The sequence below is a fragment of the Nomascus leucogenys genome, chromosome 1a, assembly GCF_006542625.1.
Source record: "Nomascus leucogenys isolate Asia chromosome 1a, Asia_NLE_v1, whole genome shotgun sequence".
NCBI lineage: Eukaryota > Metazoa > Chordata > Mammalia > Primates > Hylobatidae > Nomascus > Nomascus leucogenys.
Window position 1 is genome coordinate 96,798,257 of NC_044381.1, and position 15,236 is coordinate 96,813,492.

The following is a 15,236-nucleotide window of genomic DNA, read 5'->3' on the forward strand; positions in this document are numbered from 1 at the left end:
GAAGAGTGTATTTGTTTCCCATTGAATGTTTTTGGCACCTTTGTCAAAAGTCGATTGAGCATGGGTTGGGTGAGTTTATTTTTGGACTTACATTTATTCCATTGATTTAGATGTCTATCCTTATGCTAGTATCACACTGTTTTGGTTATTGTAGTTTGATAGTAAATTTTGAAATAGGGAAGTGTGAGTCCTCCAGCTTTGTTTTTCTTTTTCAAGATTGTTTTGCCTATTCAGGGGAACTTTCAATTCCATATGAATTTTAGGATCAGTTTTTCTATTTCTGAAAAAAAGGCCCTTGGGTTTTTGATAGGGATTGCAAAGAATCTGTAGATAGCTTTGGGGAGTCTTGCCATCTTAACACTATTGTCTTTTAGTCCATGGACATAGGATGCCTTTCCTTTCATTTAGGACTTCTTTAATTTCTTTCAGCAATATTTTATGCAAGTCTTGTGCTTTTTGGGTTAAATTTATTTCTAAGTATTTTATTCTCATTTATGGCATTTTAAATGGAATTGTTTTCTTAATTTTGTTTGCAGATTGTTCATTGTTTGGAAATAAAACTTACTTTTACATATTTACCCTGTACCCTACAACTTTAGTGAGTTAGTTTATTAGCTCTAGTAGGTTTTTTGGTATTCTTTATGATTTTCTGTATATGTGTAATCATATTCATTTGCAAATAAAGAGATTTTTTAGAATTACTGGTTTTTATTATTCTGATGACAGTGAACTTGGGGCAGTATTGTTTGTGTGTTTCTGCTCGGAGGTCACTGAACTTAGGGGGTTTGTAGCTGTCATGATATTTGGAAAATTTTTGGCCATTTGTGTGTGAATATTTTCAGTCACTCCCCATATCCCTTTCTGGAACCCCAATTAAATATATGTTCGACTGAGTATTTGTTCATTTTATTTCAGTTTTTTTCTCTCTGTGGTTCATTTGGCATGGTTCCTGTTGATATGCCTTTAAGTTAGCTGACGTTTTCTTCTGCAATGTCTTTCTCTTCTGTTAATGCCACTCAGTGAGAATTTTATTTTAGATGATGTGTGTTCTATCTATAGATGTCACATTTCATTCTGTTTCTTACATTTGCTCCTCTTTATGCTTACATTTTTATTTAATGTTGAACACTTACAATATTTATATTAGAAGTTTAAGATCCTTATTTGCTAATTCTGAAATGTGTGTCATTTCTGGGTCTTTTTGTATGATTTTCTTCCTGGTTATGTATCACATATTTGTGCTTCTTCATGTGACCAGCAACTTCTGATTGGATGTTGGACATTATGAATTTTACATTCGGTTTTGTTGACTTCCTTTAAAGAGTGTTGCAGTTTGTTCTGATAGGCAGTTAAGTTACTTGAAGAGCAGCTTGATTTTTTCAAGAATTATTTTAAAGCATTGTTAACGTCCACAGAAGCCTTTACTCAAGGGTTAATTTAGCATTACTACTAAGAGATGATCCTTCTGGCCTTTATAATGAATGTACCACATATCTTGCATGTCTGGTGGGAGACCTAATGAATCCCAACCTTGTGTGAGCTCTGGGAATTGTGACGTACAGCTCTTTAGTAATTGTTTTCTTCCCTGGCAGGGTTTCTTTGTCTAGCCTCATGGGTTTCCCCATTACATGGGCAGACTTTCAGCCAAAGACTCAAGGACCCTATGCCGATTTCTGGAGCTCTTTCTCTATGCAGTGTCCTCATCTCCACACTGTTCCTTACAAATTCTAGCCTCTTTGTCCTCCTGTCATCTGATTTCTGTCTCTTCAGTTTAGTAATTACTGGGGCTCTGTTTGGCTTTTGCCTTTTTGTGCCATGTTCTGGAAATTGTATCAGGCAGATATCAGGTAATTGTAGCTCTTACCTTATTTGTTTCCATTCTCTGTCATCACAGTTCTGCACTGCCTGTTGTCAAATCCTAAAAGAGTTGCTGTAATATTTTGTCCAGTTTTATAGTTATTTATAACAAGAGGACAGAAGTAGAAGCCAATGGCCTGAATTAGATCCTTTTAATAAAGCAAATAAAAAGTAGAAAAATAAGAGTTTTAAGGTACAATGGGAGTTTGAATCTTGCCATTGACATTACTGAAACGCTACAAGAAAAAGGGACCTTAAAAATTCATGTAGGCCAGGCACAGTGTCTCATGCCTGTGTAATCCCAGCACTTTGGGAGGCCAAGGAGGGAGGATTCCTTAAGGTCACAAGCTCAAGATCAGCCTGGGCAATGTAGAGATACCCCATCTCTACAAGAAACAAAAACATTAGTTGAGTGTTGTGGTATGCACTTGTAGTCCATGCTACTCAGGAGGCTGAGGTGAAAGGAACGCTTGAGCCTAGGAGTTTGAAGTTACAGGGAGCTATGATTGCACCACTGCATTCCACCATGGGTGACAGAGCAAGTCTCTGTTTCAAAAAAAAAAAGTCATGTAGTTGAATGCCTATTTAGAAAGTAATAAGACTGAGGTGAAGGAAAGCAAAATAATGTGCCTGTTGACGCCTGATTTCTGGCTTCACAGTTTGGATGCACAGAACCTGGGTCTCTTTATTCCTAGATCATTGTTAGTAATTGGAGTGTACTATCTTCTTACCATCTCAACTGAGTAGAGAGCATATCATTGCAATTGTCATTAGCTATGGTAAAAATGATACTAACAGTCCATCCAGTGAGGTTTTAAGCATATTCCCTCCTGCCCTTGGTTGCATTAAATTTTAGTTTTGATTTTATCTTTCTTGTGCAGTGTTTTATAGAATCTGACTTAATAGCATTGTTTTATAGCATCTGACTTAATATTACCTAATTATCTTGTTAAATCTAAAAATATATTTATAGAGATCAGCAAAAAGCCATGAAATTGAAAACATAGACAAAAATATTTATATTTTTATTTATTTTTTTAAACAGAGTTTCCCTCTTGTTCTCCAGGCAGTAGCACAATGGCATGATCTCAGCTCACTGCAACCTCTTCCTCCTGGGCTCAAGCGATTCTCCTGCCTCAGCCTCCCAAGTAGCTGGGATTACAGACATGCGCCATCATGCCTGGCTAATTTTGTATTTTTGCTAGAGTTGGGGTTTCACTATGTTGGTCAGGCTCGTCTCAAATTCCTGACCTGAGGTGATCCACCCATCTCGGCCTCCCAAAGTGCCAGGATTACAGGCATGAGCCACCACACCCTGCCTTTATTGTTTTTTCTTTATTCATTTACTATATGTTATTGACTAGTTTATATGTCTCTATTTTTCATTTACTACACAAATTGAGTAGCATTTTAGTATAATGAATAATGTGCCTCAATGATTTTAAAAATTGGCATCATTTTGTTTCCTTTTCTAATTCAAGGATATTTCTTTAATGGGAAAAATGTACCCCAACATATCACCTATGCAAGCAGAAACACCTGAGATGCAGGCAGAAACACCTGAGATGCAAGCAGAAACACCTGAGATGCAAGCAGAAACACCTGAGATGCAGGCAGAGTATAAATTCCAGATGGGTGCTGAGGAATCGCAAATGGTAAAGTCTTTAATAAAAATCCTCCTTGCCTCTGTTAAAGCAACAGCATGCTTCCTGTTGCTTGAATGTTTATATAGAGAGTTAAAAACATTTCTCTGATGTATTTTAGAAGTGTGTTTACCTGTGAGAAGATCTAACTCGATACCACACTGGGAATCTTGGCCATTTTGGCTCACTGTTGCTGGCTACCATGGACCTTCTGAGCTAAGGCCCCAAACTCTTTTTAGAAGGGGAAGATTTTAACAATTCTGATTTAGAGACATTTAGATCTAGAAGGTAGTTGGATAATTAATTAAAAATTGTTAGCTTCTAAGAAAGCATTACTTTTGTCTGTATTCAGCTAGAAGAATTGTTAAAAGCATTGCAAGGGGAGAATTTGGTTGAAAAATATGGACAGTTGGTGACAGAAATTTGTTTTGGAAATAAAGCTTTCTTTTTATCCATCATTGGTAACATAACCATTGGATTCAAAGCAATCTGGAACATATTCCTTGTGAATGGAAAGTATCTCCTTGTGTATAGAAACTCAGGTTTACATAGAAAAGTGATAGCCTGATGGTCAGTTCCTCTACAAAGAGTTCATAAAATGTTACCATTAAATAACAAGCTCCTTTGGTTCCTGAAAATATGACCCCCACATACATAAAATTGTGATCGTATTTCATTTTTAGGTTAGCATATCACGTTCAGAAAGTGCATGGAATTTTTTCTTTTCACAAAAGCTATGGGTCCTGTAATGTTAGAGTTACCACAAATGGTAAAACTACTAGAGTTTGAGATGCTTTGGGGCCATATCTTTTTCTCCTTTCTATTCTTATCACTGGCCTCATGATCCAGCATGAGATGGTGCTAGTAGCCCTTTGTAATAGTATGTGCATATATCAATTAGGAAGCCTTACCACATATGCTATGGACTTAAGACTGACATCTAGGGTAGCTGCCTCTAGTTGACACCATTTACAAATAGATATCAAAACTTCTGACCTCGATGCCTCTAACAGGTATAGTAAACTGAAAATACAATATCAATTAGGTTTAGCAAAATAGAAATTTTCATTAATATAATAAACTTAATACCATTCACTACATTCAGAATAAGGAAAGATACCATTTTGAATGAAACTGTGAAAAAGGCCAACAATCAGATATCTAGCTTAGGTATCATCTTGATTATTTAAAATAAAGAGTTAAACAAAAATATTAATTTATTTGTAATTCTGCTGGAACCATTCCCTAAGCATTGACATTTGCAGGCAATCACTGGACCCCTTCTGTCCTCTGGCTTTTTATAAGGAAGCTGACCCCCTTCTTTAGAGGTAAAATACCTTTTGACTTGGTACCGGGTCATGGATGCTTCCATCCATCCCTCCTGCCCTCAGACATCAGACTTCAGCTTCTTTGGCCTTTGGACTCTTGGACTTACACTAGTGGTTTGCCGGGGGCTTTTGGGCCTTTGGCCACAGACTGAAGGCTGCATTGTCAGATTCCCTACCTTGGAAAATTTTGGACTTGGACTGAGTCACTATTGGCTTCTTTCTTCCTCAGCTTGCAGAGGACACACACAAAAACCAAGTGCAAGAAAAGATATATCCCTTGTAAAGATATGAGTCAAGCCAATGGAGCAGCTGAATGGCTCCCTGTTAAATATTCAAATGTCCCCCACCCTCTTGCAGTTAGATGGGGTCATGTAGCTGTTTGTGGCCAATAGGGTGTGAAGGAAAGTGATATGGTCACTGTTCTGTGGTGACCATGGAAGCTGTGTTCTGGTGTGAAGGAACTACAACCTGGAAGAGCCTAGATGGCTGAGCTACCATGAGAAGTATACCTGCCCTAAAGAGCCACTTTGATTTGTAGTGAACACACTGCCCCAGTGTGTTGAACCACTAATTTTTTTTTTTTTGGTTGGGCATAGCCTATCCTGATGACCAGTGACAAAAATGAGGCTAAAAAAGTTTAAGTAATTTGGCTAAGGTCAAACATCTATTAATTAACAGATCCAGGATTTGAATTCAGTCCCATCTGGTTAAAAACATCTTCTTAATCTTTCCATAACACCATCCAGTAGCTTTATAAAAACATGAGCTCCTGCTTGATGACTTGTGATATGGAAAAAAAAGAACCAACATGAGCTCAAGATTAAAGTTCTATTTTACAAAAGTAAATTTCTTGGTCTAGCTATACCTTCTTGCATAATAAAGAAAATTTTATAGTATTTGGTATTGTATGCCATCTTTTACCCATAACAACTGTGGGGTGGCTGTAGTTTCTGAGACAAGGGCTGAGGAAAATAATTTGCCAGCCTTCACATTTTTCTTAAGTCAATTTGAGCTTCTCTTTCTAAATCTTCAGAGGAAAATTATCACCTATGCTTAGTTTCAAGCGTGCGTTTTCATATTCATCTTGTTGTCAGATAGAAACCGTTGCATCACTGAAAAGCCTAGAAGGACCAATTGAAAAAAAAAGCATTCTTGCACATTTACTTTTTCCAACAGAGTGTGCATAAGGAACTTCCTGAAACCATGTCAAGTATTCTCCAGATTGAACAAGAGGATATAGAATGGGGACCCTCAGAAGCAGAAAGCACAGTATTTAAACCTCAGGAAATTTCGCAAGTTCAGCCAGCAGAGGAATTAAGTAAACCTTTGGAAGATGGACAGCCCACAAGTGATTCAAAAGAAGCCAAGTGGGTGTCTTTAACGGTAAGAAACTGTTTATGTTGGAAACACCTAAAAGTTATGAGAATTGAGGATGTGCAGGTGTGAAGAATTGGCCCAGGCAAGGACCAAGGTATGGGGCTGGGGGTGGGGGTGATGGTGTGTTCACTCTGAAAAGGGGGCCTCAGAAGTGCAAGTTGCCCATTTAGGAAAAGAAAACATGTTTTTTGAGGGTTTCTAGTGTCAACGCTAATTGCAACTCTGGGGAGAGAAAACAGATTTTCAAGGAGGGAAGGAATTTTTAGTCTTTTAGAAATTGGCCAAGAATCTTCTAGTTACCATCTCGAGGAAGTCAGGAATTGTAATCCAGGAAATAGAACTTGGTGAATTTTATAGCTTTTATAACTTTACCTCATTTAGGTTCATACTAACCCCTGAGTCTTTTACTGCTGTGAGAATGTTTACAAGATTCATTTTATCCATTGTTTACATAATTTTTTATCATATTTGCATATCACCTTGCCTTTACTGTAGGGTTTAAGTTTCCTCTTATCCATGGCTTTACTTTTCGAGGCTTTAGTTAGTTGTGGTCAACTGCAGTGTGGAAATAGGTGAATACACATAGGACAATAAGATATTTAGAGAGAGAGAGAGAGAGAGACCATATTCACATAGCTTTTATTACAGTATGTTATAATTGTTCTATTGTATTATTAGTTATTGTTGTTAATCTTATACGGTGCTTAACTTATAAATTAAACTTTATCATCAGTATGTATGTATGGGAAAGAGCATAATGTATATAAAGATCAAGCATCCACTGGGGTTTGGAATGTATGCCTCACAGATACGGGAGGATTGTTGTATTAATTCTTTTCATTAATTTGAGTCACTTTTTTTACTTAAATAAATTTATTTAAAAGTAGATATATTATTAGCATTAAAAAAAGCAGCCCCTTTTCCTTGAACCACAGCATATCATCTTGATTATCACCAGAAATCCTCTCCCAGACTGATTCAGATGGATGCCCCTTCTCGGGTAAACAGCCTTTCTGGGTAATTCCTCTACTTCTGGGTCTCCCCTCCCCACCAATGATTATGTTCCCAATACGCTTCACTGAGGTCAACTGGCCATTACTCATTCTTCAATTTTTGCCGGAGACTTCCAACTCTGAAACCTGGGATTTGTCTGTGGCCTTCCTCTTCCCTTGCTGTTTACATATAAATCAATCTCCAAGGCTTGGAATTTCCCAAATATTATTCTCAAACGTTATTTTTCTTCTCTTTTCTAGTTACCCCATCCTAGTCTGGGTCCTGGTGACCTTATGTCTGAATTAATGCAGTGGTTTTTCTTCATTTCTCAAGCCCTGTTTTCTCAGGTTTATCCTACATGACACTAGTCTATTGATCTTCCATGAATAACAGGTAATAAGGAAGATCCACAAGTAATAGTTGACCAGAGGAAATCCACCACTGCTTCCAGGGACAAGGGTCTTATCCTGTTGTTGGTGACTGACCCCATCAGTCGTGCTCTTTACAAAGCATGCGTTTGGATGTTTCTAAGAAGCATTCTAGGAAGAATGTTTTGATCAGAATGACTTGGTAAATGGATTAAAAAGACTCTAAATTGAAACGAGAAATGTTTCAAGGGGAGGAGAAGAGAATGTCTAATAAAATATTATGCCTTATTGTTGTGGGATATTGTGGGACCCTTCAGAAATGCCATAAAATATCACTGAACTATTCCCACCAAGTCTTCTCCAAGAATCATATATTTATTTATTTGTGTTAACATCTCAAGACCAGTTGTTATCCATGAACTTTACACTGTATGTGGACATTTGAGTCCATAAGGTTAGTTTCTAGCATTTCTGCTCAAAATGTTAGCAGAATGATGAACAATATGCTCCAGCAAGCCTGGCCAGGTTGAGGATTAAGGGGACAAGAAGACTTTTCTGACATGATTAAACAGAAGTAGCACAGAGGTGTGATAAAGGAACAATGCAGGACTTTAATTGCTCAGATATATGTTGGGAGGTTTTGTTCAGCAGAAAAAGTAGAGAATTTGATCAATCCTTACCTAGTTGGCCATTTCTACTCCTAGAAGCTCATTAATATAATGAAGGTGATTAGTATTTTTGTCTAAATCATGACGAACAAAAGGAAGTTAGATAGAAATAATAGTGATTCTGTGAAGAAATAACTGACACAAAGCCAATAATAGGATGGTTGAACATTTTAGAAAATGTCAGTGAAAGTCTATAAAAAGTATAGATATGATCACATGACGTGATATTATAAATGGAAGAAAGTTTAACAGGTATGGGGATGCCCTAAATCTCCCAAATTCTCACAAAACATGTATGAGTAATCTATTGCATTTAGAGTTTTAAAAATATCCATAGAAATGCATATCCATAGAAAAATATAAAGGTGGCATGTTGCTATAAAATTGTACCAAGAAAGCCGAGATCCAGAATGGGTTTAGTCCTATGAATAATGTTAAGAAAAAAACAAGTAGTTTTGATGTTAGTTTTGGAGCAAAGAGAGGGGAAATAAAAGAAAGATAACTCTGTCATATGGATGAATAGTGTGATGACAAGAGATGACAGCTGCCTTAATTTATTTTTGGAAAAAGATTGAGGTTTTAAATAAATAGAAGTATAACAAAGAGAAAAGGAAGCTGATAAACTTATGCTTTGTGTCTTTTAAATCTGACAGGGAGAATGATCTTTAGAAAGAAGAATTCATAATAGAAACTTAAAGTGCAAGATTTATAAAAGATTTTAAGAGTTGACTTGGATATCTGAGCCTGTTGGATAGCTCAGATAGATGGGTTTAAGCTTGTTGCACCTTTCAGCAGCAGCTTTGGGGAGCTGCTACAGTGGGAGAGGTGCAAATGCCTGGAGACTGGCAACTGCAAATATGACTTTTTTATTTTTTTAAGTGTAAGGGTTGAGATTTCTGCAATCTATGCATTGATCTTGGACAAAACTCTAGAATTATTAAATGATCATTAAGAGAATTGTGTTTGAACCCTTCTTAAAGGAAGTGGTAATCACTTGGAGTATGGGTCCCTTAAGGATAAGCCATGGAAGACTAACCTCATTTATTTTCCTAGAATTCCTAGACTAAACATCATAAAAATGTTAGACCTGGTGTTCAACATGAGTATCGTGGGAAGAGCACAGCCTCTGCAACTAGATGTCCAAGGACCGAATCCTCTCTTTACCCTTTACTGGTAGTGTGACCTTAGGCAAAGTACTGAACTCTACTATATGTCTGTATTGTAAAATGAGGATAATGACAGTGCCCACCTCATATTGTTTTTGTGAGGATTATATGTAGATGCTACAATATAAAGCACTTAGAACAATGCCTGACACACAGAAAACTCAATAAACATTAGTTATTGCTATTATCATTGGAATATCAGCAACCTGCTTATGAAAGCCTCCCAATGATGGTTTTGTAGAGGAGATTGTGGTCAGGTGGACTACTAAATGGATTTGTAACTACTTATGTAAAAGATGCACAACTAGTACATGGAAGTCTCGTGGACTGCTACAGGGCTGTGTCCAATTCGATATATTTCCTAATGGTTTAGATGATGTATTAGTCTGTTTTCATGCTGCTGATAAAGACATATCCAAAACTGGGCAATTTACAAAAGAAAGAGGTTCAATGGGCTCAGAGTTCCACATGGGTGGGGAGGCCTCCCAATCATGGTGGAAGGTGAAACGTGTGTCTCACATGGTGACAGACAAGAGAAGAGAATGAGAGCCAAGAGAAAGAAGTTTCCCCTGATAAAACCATCAGATGTTGTGAGACTTATTAACTACCATGAGAACAGTATGGAGGAAACTGCCCGCATGATTCACTTATCTCCCACTGGTCCCTCACACAACATGAGGGAATTATGGGAGCTACAATTCAAGATGAGATTTGGGTGGGGACAAGGTCAAACCATATCAGATGAGAAAATGGAAAACTTGCTGATTGAATTTGTAGATAGCATCAAAAATGCTACTGGCAAGATTTGTCTGGAGGAGGTGGAGCAAGATGGTGGAATAGAAGGCTCCATTGATTGCCCCCTCCACTCCACAGTACACCAGGACACAGAACCTGACTGTAACTTCATATCACTGAAAGAGGCATTGAAGACGTAGGAAAAATAGTCTTGCGTTGCTGACACCACCCCTCCCTGACCCATTGGCAGCTGAGGGGTGGTGCAGAGAGTTTTTCTGTGCCCTGGGGAGAGGGAGAGCCAGCAAGTGTGAAGTGTTGAACTCAATGCTGTCTCGTTATAGCAGAAACCAAAACTTAACCAAACTCAGCTGGTGCCTGCCCACAGAGGGTACATTTAAATGAACCCTACCCAGAGAGGAATAGCTGATCTCAGTGGTCGGAGATTGATTTCTTAAAAGCCTTGCCACCACAGGCTAACATGCTCGGAGGCCCCAAATAAATTTGAAGGGCAGTGTAGGCCACAAGTACTGCAATACGTAGGTAAGTCCTAGGGTTGAACTGGACTCAGAGATAGTGGACTAGGGAGGCATGCAGCCTACTGAGACACCAGCCAGGGCAGCTAAGTAGTGCTGGCATAACTCCTCCCCTAACCCCAGGCTGCATAGCTCATGGCTCCAAAAGCGACTCCTTCCTTTTGCTTTAGAAGAGGAGATGGAAGAGTGGGGAAGACTTTGTTTTGTGTCTTACATACCAAGCTCAGCCACAGCAGGATAGGGCACTGGTCAGTGTCATGAGGCCCTAGCTCCCAGACATTTCTAGACATGCCCTGGGCTGCCTTGAAGAGAAGGACCCAGTTGTGGTAAGATTCATCATCTCCTAACTGAAAAGTCTTTGGGCTCTGAATAGCTAGAAAGGATATCAGCTGAGGGCCTTGGGTGAGACCCTGAGACTTGCTGGTCTCGGGTGAGACCCTGAGACTTGCTGGTCTCAGGCGAGACTCAGCACATTCCCAGCTGTGGTGGCTACAGGGTGAGACCCCTGCTTGAGAAAAGTGGAGGGAAAAGTAAAGAGGACTTTGTATTGCACTTTAGAAACCAGCTTGGCTATAGGGGAGTAGAGCACCAAGTGGGCTCTTGGGGTCCTTGAGTCCAGGCCTTGGCTCCTGTGCACCATTTCTGGACCTGCCCTAGGCCAGAGGGAAGCCCACTCCCCTGAAGGATGAGTCCCAGGCCAAGCAGCATTTACCACAAGCTGACTGAGGAGTCCTTAGGCCTTGAAGAAACATTGGCAGGAGTCTGGGAATACTCCTCATGGGCCTGAGATGGCGGTGGCCACAGGGAGAGGCTCCTCTGCTTTTGAAAAGTGGGGAGAAGAGTGGGAAGGATTTCCTTTTGTGGTTTGAGTGCCAGTTCAGCTGTAGTACAATAGAATGCCAGATGGATGTCTAAGGTTTTTGACTCTAGTCCCTGGCTCCTGGATGGCACATCTGGTTGCACCCAGGGCCTGAGCGAATTTGCTGCAAATGACATAGGCCTGGCTGGTTTTGCCACCTGATGATCGTAGAGCTCTAGGTCTTTGAGCAAACATAGGTAGTGGCCAGGGAGTGGTTATAGCAGGCCTTGAGCGAGACCTAGAGTTGTGCTGGCTTCAGATCTGACCCAGTGCAGTCCTAGGAATAGAGGCCACAGGGGTGCTTGTGTCACTCCATCCCCAGCTCCAGTTGGCTCACGGGGGAGAGAGAGAGAGAGAAAGAAAGAAAGAAAGAGAGAGAGACTTTGTTTGTTTAGGACAAAGTAAACGAAGAGAACAAGAGTTTCTGCCTAGTAATTCAGAGAATTCTTCCAGATATGGTCCAAGACCATCAAGGTGGTACCTCTATGAGTCTGCAAGTACCACAGCATTACTGGGCTTGGGGTTCCCAATCCTAAAGCAGATACAGCTGAGATTACAACACCCAACTCATTTTGAATATCTGGAAAGCCTTCCCCAAGAGGATGGGTACAAACAAGCCCAGACTGCAAAGTCTGCAATAAATACCTCTCTTCAATGCCGAGACACAGACAGGTATCTACAAGTATCACAGTGATCCAGGAAAACATGACTTCACCAAATGAACTAAATAAGGCACCAAGGGCCAACCCTGAGAGAAATAGAGATATATTCAAAATATATAGAGACATCAAAATACCTGTTTTGAAGAAACTCAAAGAAATTCTAGATAACACAGAGAATCAATTCAGAATTCTATCTTAGAAATTTAACAAAGAAATTGAAATAATTAGAAACAATCAAGCAGAAATTCTGGAGTTGAAAAATGCAGTTGGCATACTGAAGAATGCATCAGAGTCTTTTAGTGGCAGAATTGATCAAGCAGAAGGAATAATTAATTAGCTTAAAGACAGGCTATTTGAAAATACACAGAGGAGACAAAAGAAAAAAGAATAAAACACAATGAAGCATACCTACAAAATCTATAAAATAATCTCAGAAGGGCAAATCTAACTGTTATTGGCTTTAAAGAGGATGTAGAGAAAGACATAGAGGTAGAAAGTTTACTCAAAGGGATAATAACAGACAACTTCCCCAACCTGGAGAAAGATATCACTATCCAAGTACAAGAAGGCTATGGAACACCAAGAAGATTTAACCCTACTACTTCAAGGCATTTAATAATTAAATTCCCAAAGGTCAAGGATAAAGAAAGGATTTCAAAAACAGCAAAAGAAAAGAAACAACATACAATAGAGCTCCAATATGTCCAGCAGCAGACTTTTCAGTGGAAACCTTACAGGCCACGAGAGAGTAGCATGACATACTTAAAGTGCTAAATAAAAACAACTTTAACCCTAGAATAATGTATCTGGTGAAATTATCCTTCAAACATGAAGGAGAAATAAAATATTTCCCAGACAAACAAAAGCTGAGGCATTTTATCAACACCAGACCTGTCCTACAAGAAATACTAAAAGGAGTACTTCAACCAGAGAGAAAAGCATGATAATGAGGAATAAATAATAATATGAAGGTACAAATCTCACTGTTAATAGTAAGTACACAGAAAAACAGAATATTATAGCACCATAAATGTGCTGTGTAAACTTAAGTAGAGAGACTAAATGATTAACCAACAAAAAATAATAACTATAACAACTTTTGAAGATATAGACAGTACCATAGATATAAATAGAAGCAAGAAGAAGATAAAAAGCAGGAGAATAAAGTTAAAGTGTAGAGGCTTTATTAGTTTTTTTTTTCTTTTCTGCTTGCTTGTTTGTGTGTTTATGCAAACAGTGTTAGGTTGTTCTCAGTTTAAAATAACGGACTGTAAGACAGTATTTGGAAGCCTCATGATAACCTCAGAACAAAAATCATTCAACAGATACACAAAAAATAAAAAGCAAGAAACTAGATCATATCACCAAAGAAAGCCACCTTTACTAAAAGGAAGAGAGGAAAGAAAGAAGGAAGAGAAGACCACAAAATAACCAGAAAACAAATAACAAAACGGCAAGAGAAAGTCCTTACTCATCAGTCATAACATTGAATGTGACTGGACTAAACTCTCCAATCAATAGACACAGAGTGGCTGAATGGATTAAAAAATTGAGACTGATTGATCTGTTGCCTACAAGTAATGCACTTCGTCTATAAAGACACACATAGCCTGAAAATACAGGGATGGAAAAAGATATTCCATGCCAATGGAAACCAAAAAAGAGCAGGAATCTCTATACTTATATCAGACAAAATAGATTTCAGGAAAAAAACTGTAAGAAGAGAAAAAGAAGGTTACTAAACAATCATAAAGGGGTCAATTCAGAAAGAGGATATAACAGTTTTAATTATATATGCACCCAACACTGGAGTGCCCAGATTTATCAAGCAAATATTAGGGAGTCAAAGAGGCAGACTCCAATACAATAGCTGAAAACTTCAACATCCCACCTACAGCATTGGACAGGTCTTATAGACAGAAATTCAACAAAGAAACATCAGACTTAATCTGCACTATAGAGCAATGGATCTAATGGATATTTATAGAACATTTCATCCAATGGCTGCAGAATACACATTCTTTTCCTTAGCATGTGGATCATTCTCGAGGACAGACCATATGTTAGGTCACAAAACAAGTCTTAAAACATTAAAAAAAAACACCAACATTTTCTCTGACCACAATAGAGTAAAACTGGTCAGGTGTGGTGGCTCACGTCTGCAATCCTAGCACTTTGGGAGACCAAGGTGGGTGGATCACTTGAGGTCAGGATTTCAAGACCAGCCTTGCCAACATGCCGAAACCCCGTCTGCACTAAAAATACAAAAATTAGCCAGATGTGGTGGTGCATGCCTGTAATCCCAGCTACTTAGGAGGCTGAGGCATGAGAATTGTTTGAACCTGGCAGCTGGAGGTCACAGTGAGCCGAGATTGTGCCACTGCACTACAGCCTGCGTGACAGAGTGTCAAACAAACAAACAAACAACAAACAAAAAACAATAGAATAAAACTAGAATCAGTAACAAGAATAATTCTGGAAACTATACGCATTGAAATTAAACAATGTGCTTCTGAATGACCAGCAAGTCAATGAAGAAATTAAGAAGGAAATTGAAAAACTTTTTTGAAACAAATGATAATGGAAACATAACATACCAAAACCTGTGGGATACAACAAAAGTAGTACCAAGAGGGAAGTTCATAGGTATAAGTGCTTACATCAAAAAAGAGGAAAAACTTCAGATGAACAAGCTAATGATGGATCTTAAAGAACTAGAAAAGAAAGAGCCAAACCAAACCAAAAATTAGTGGAAGCAAAGAATAAAGGTCAGAGCAGAAATAAATTGAACTGAAATGAAGAAAACAATACAAAAGGTCAATGAAATAAGAAAGTTGGTTTTTTGAAAAGCTAAACAAAATTAATAAACCTTTAGCCAGACTAAGAAAAAAAGACAGAAGATCCAAATAAATAAACTCAGAGATGAAAAAGGAGACATTACTACAGAAATTCAGAGGATTATTATTAGCTACTATGAGCAACTATATGCCAATAAATTGGAAAATTTAGAAGAAATGGACAAATTCCTAGACACGTACAATTTACCA

The 15,236-nt window shown here is 38.4% G+C and overlaps 1 protein-coding gene across 1 annotated transcript in view; it reads left to right on the top strand.

The window, feature by feature from the left end:
- The window catches only part of TTC6 (tetratricopeptide repeat domain 6), a 251,716-nt gene that overhangs the window by 81,559 nt on the left and 154,921 nt on the right, over window positions 1-15,236 (top strand). The window contains exons 4-6 of the mRNA XM_030813721.1: window positions 3,339-3,407; window positions 3,471-3,512; window positions 6,005-6,211. Of these exons, the coding sequence (XP_030669581.1) occupies window positions 3,339-3,407; window positions 3,471-3,512; window positions 6,005-6,211 (318 nt within the window). The remainder of the gene's footprint in view (window positions 1-3,338; window positions 3,408-3,470; window positions 3,513-6,004; window positions 6,212-15,236) is intronic.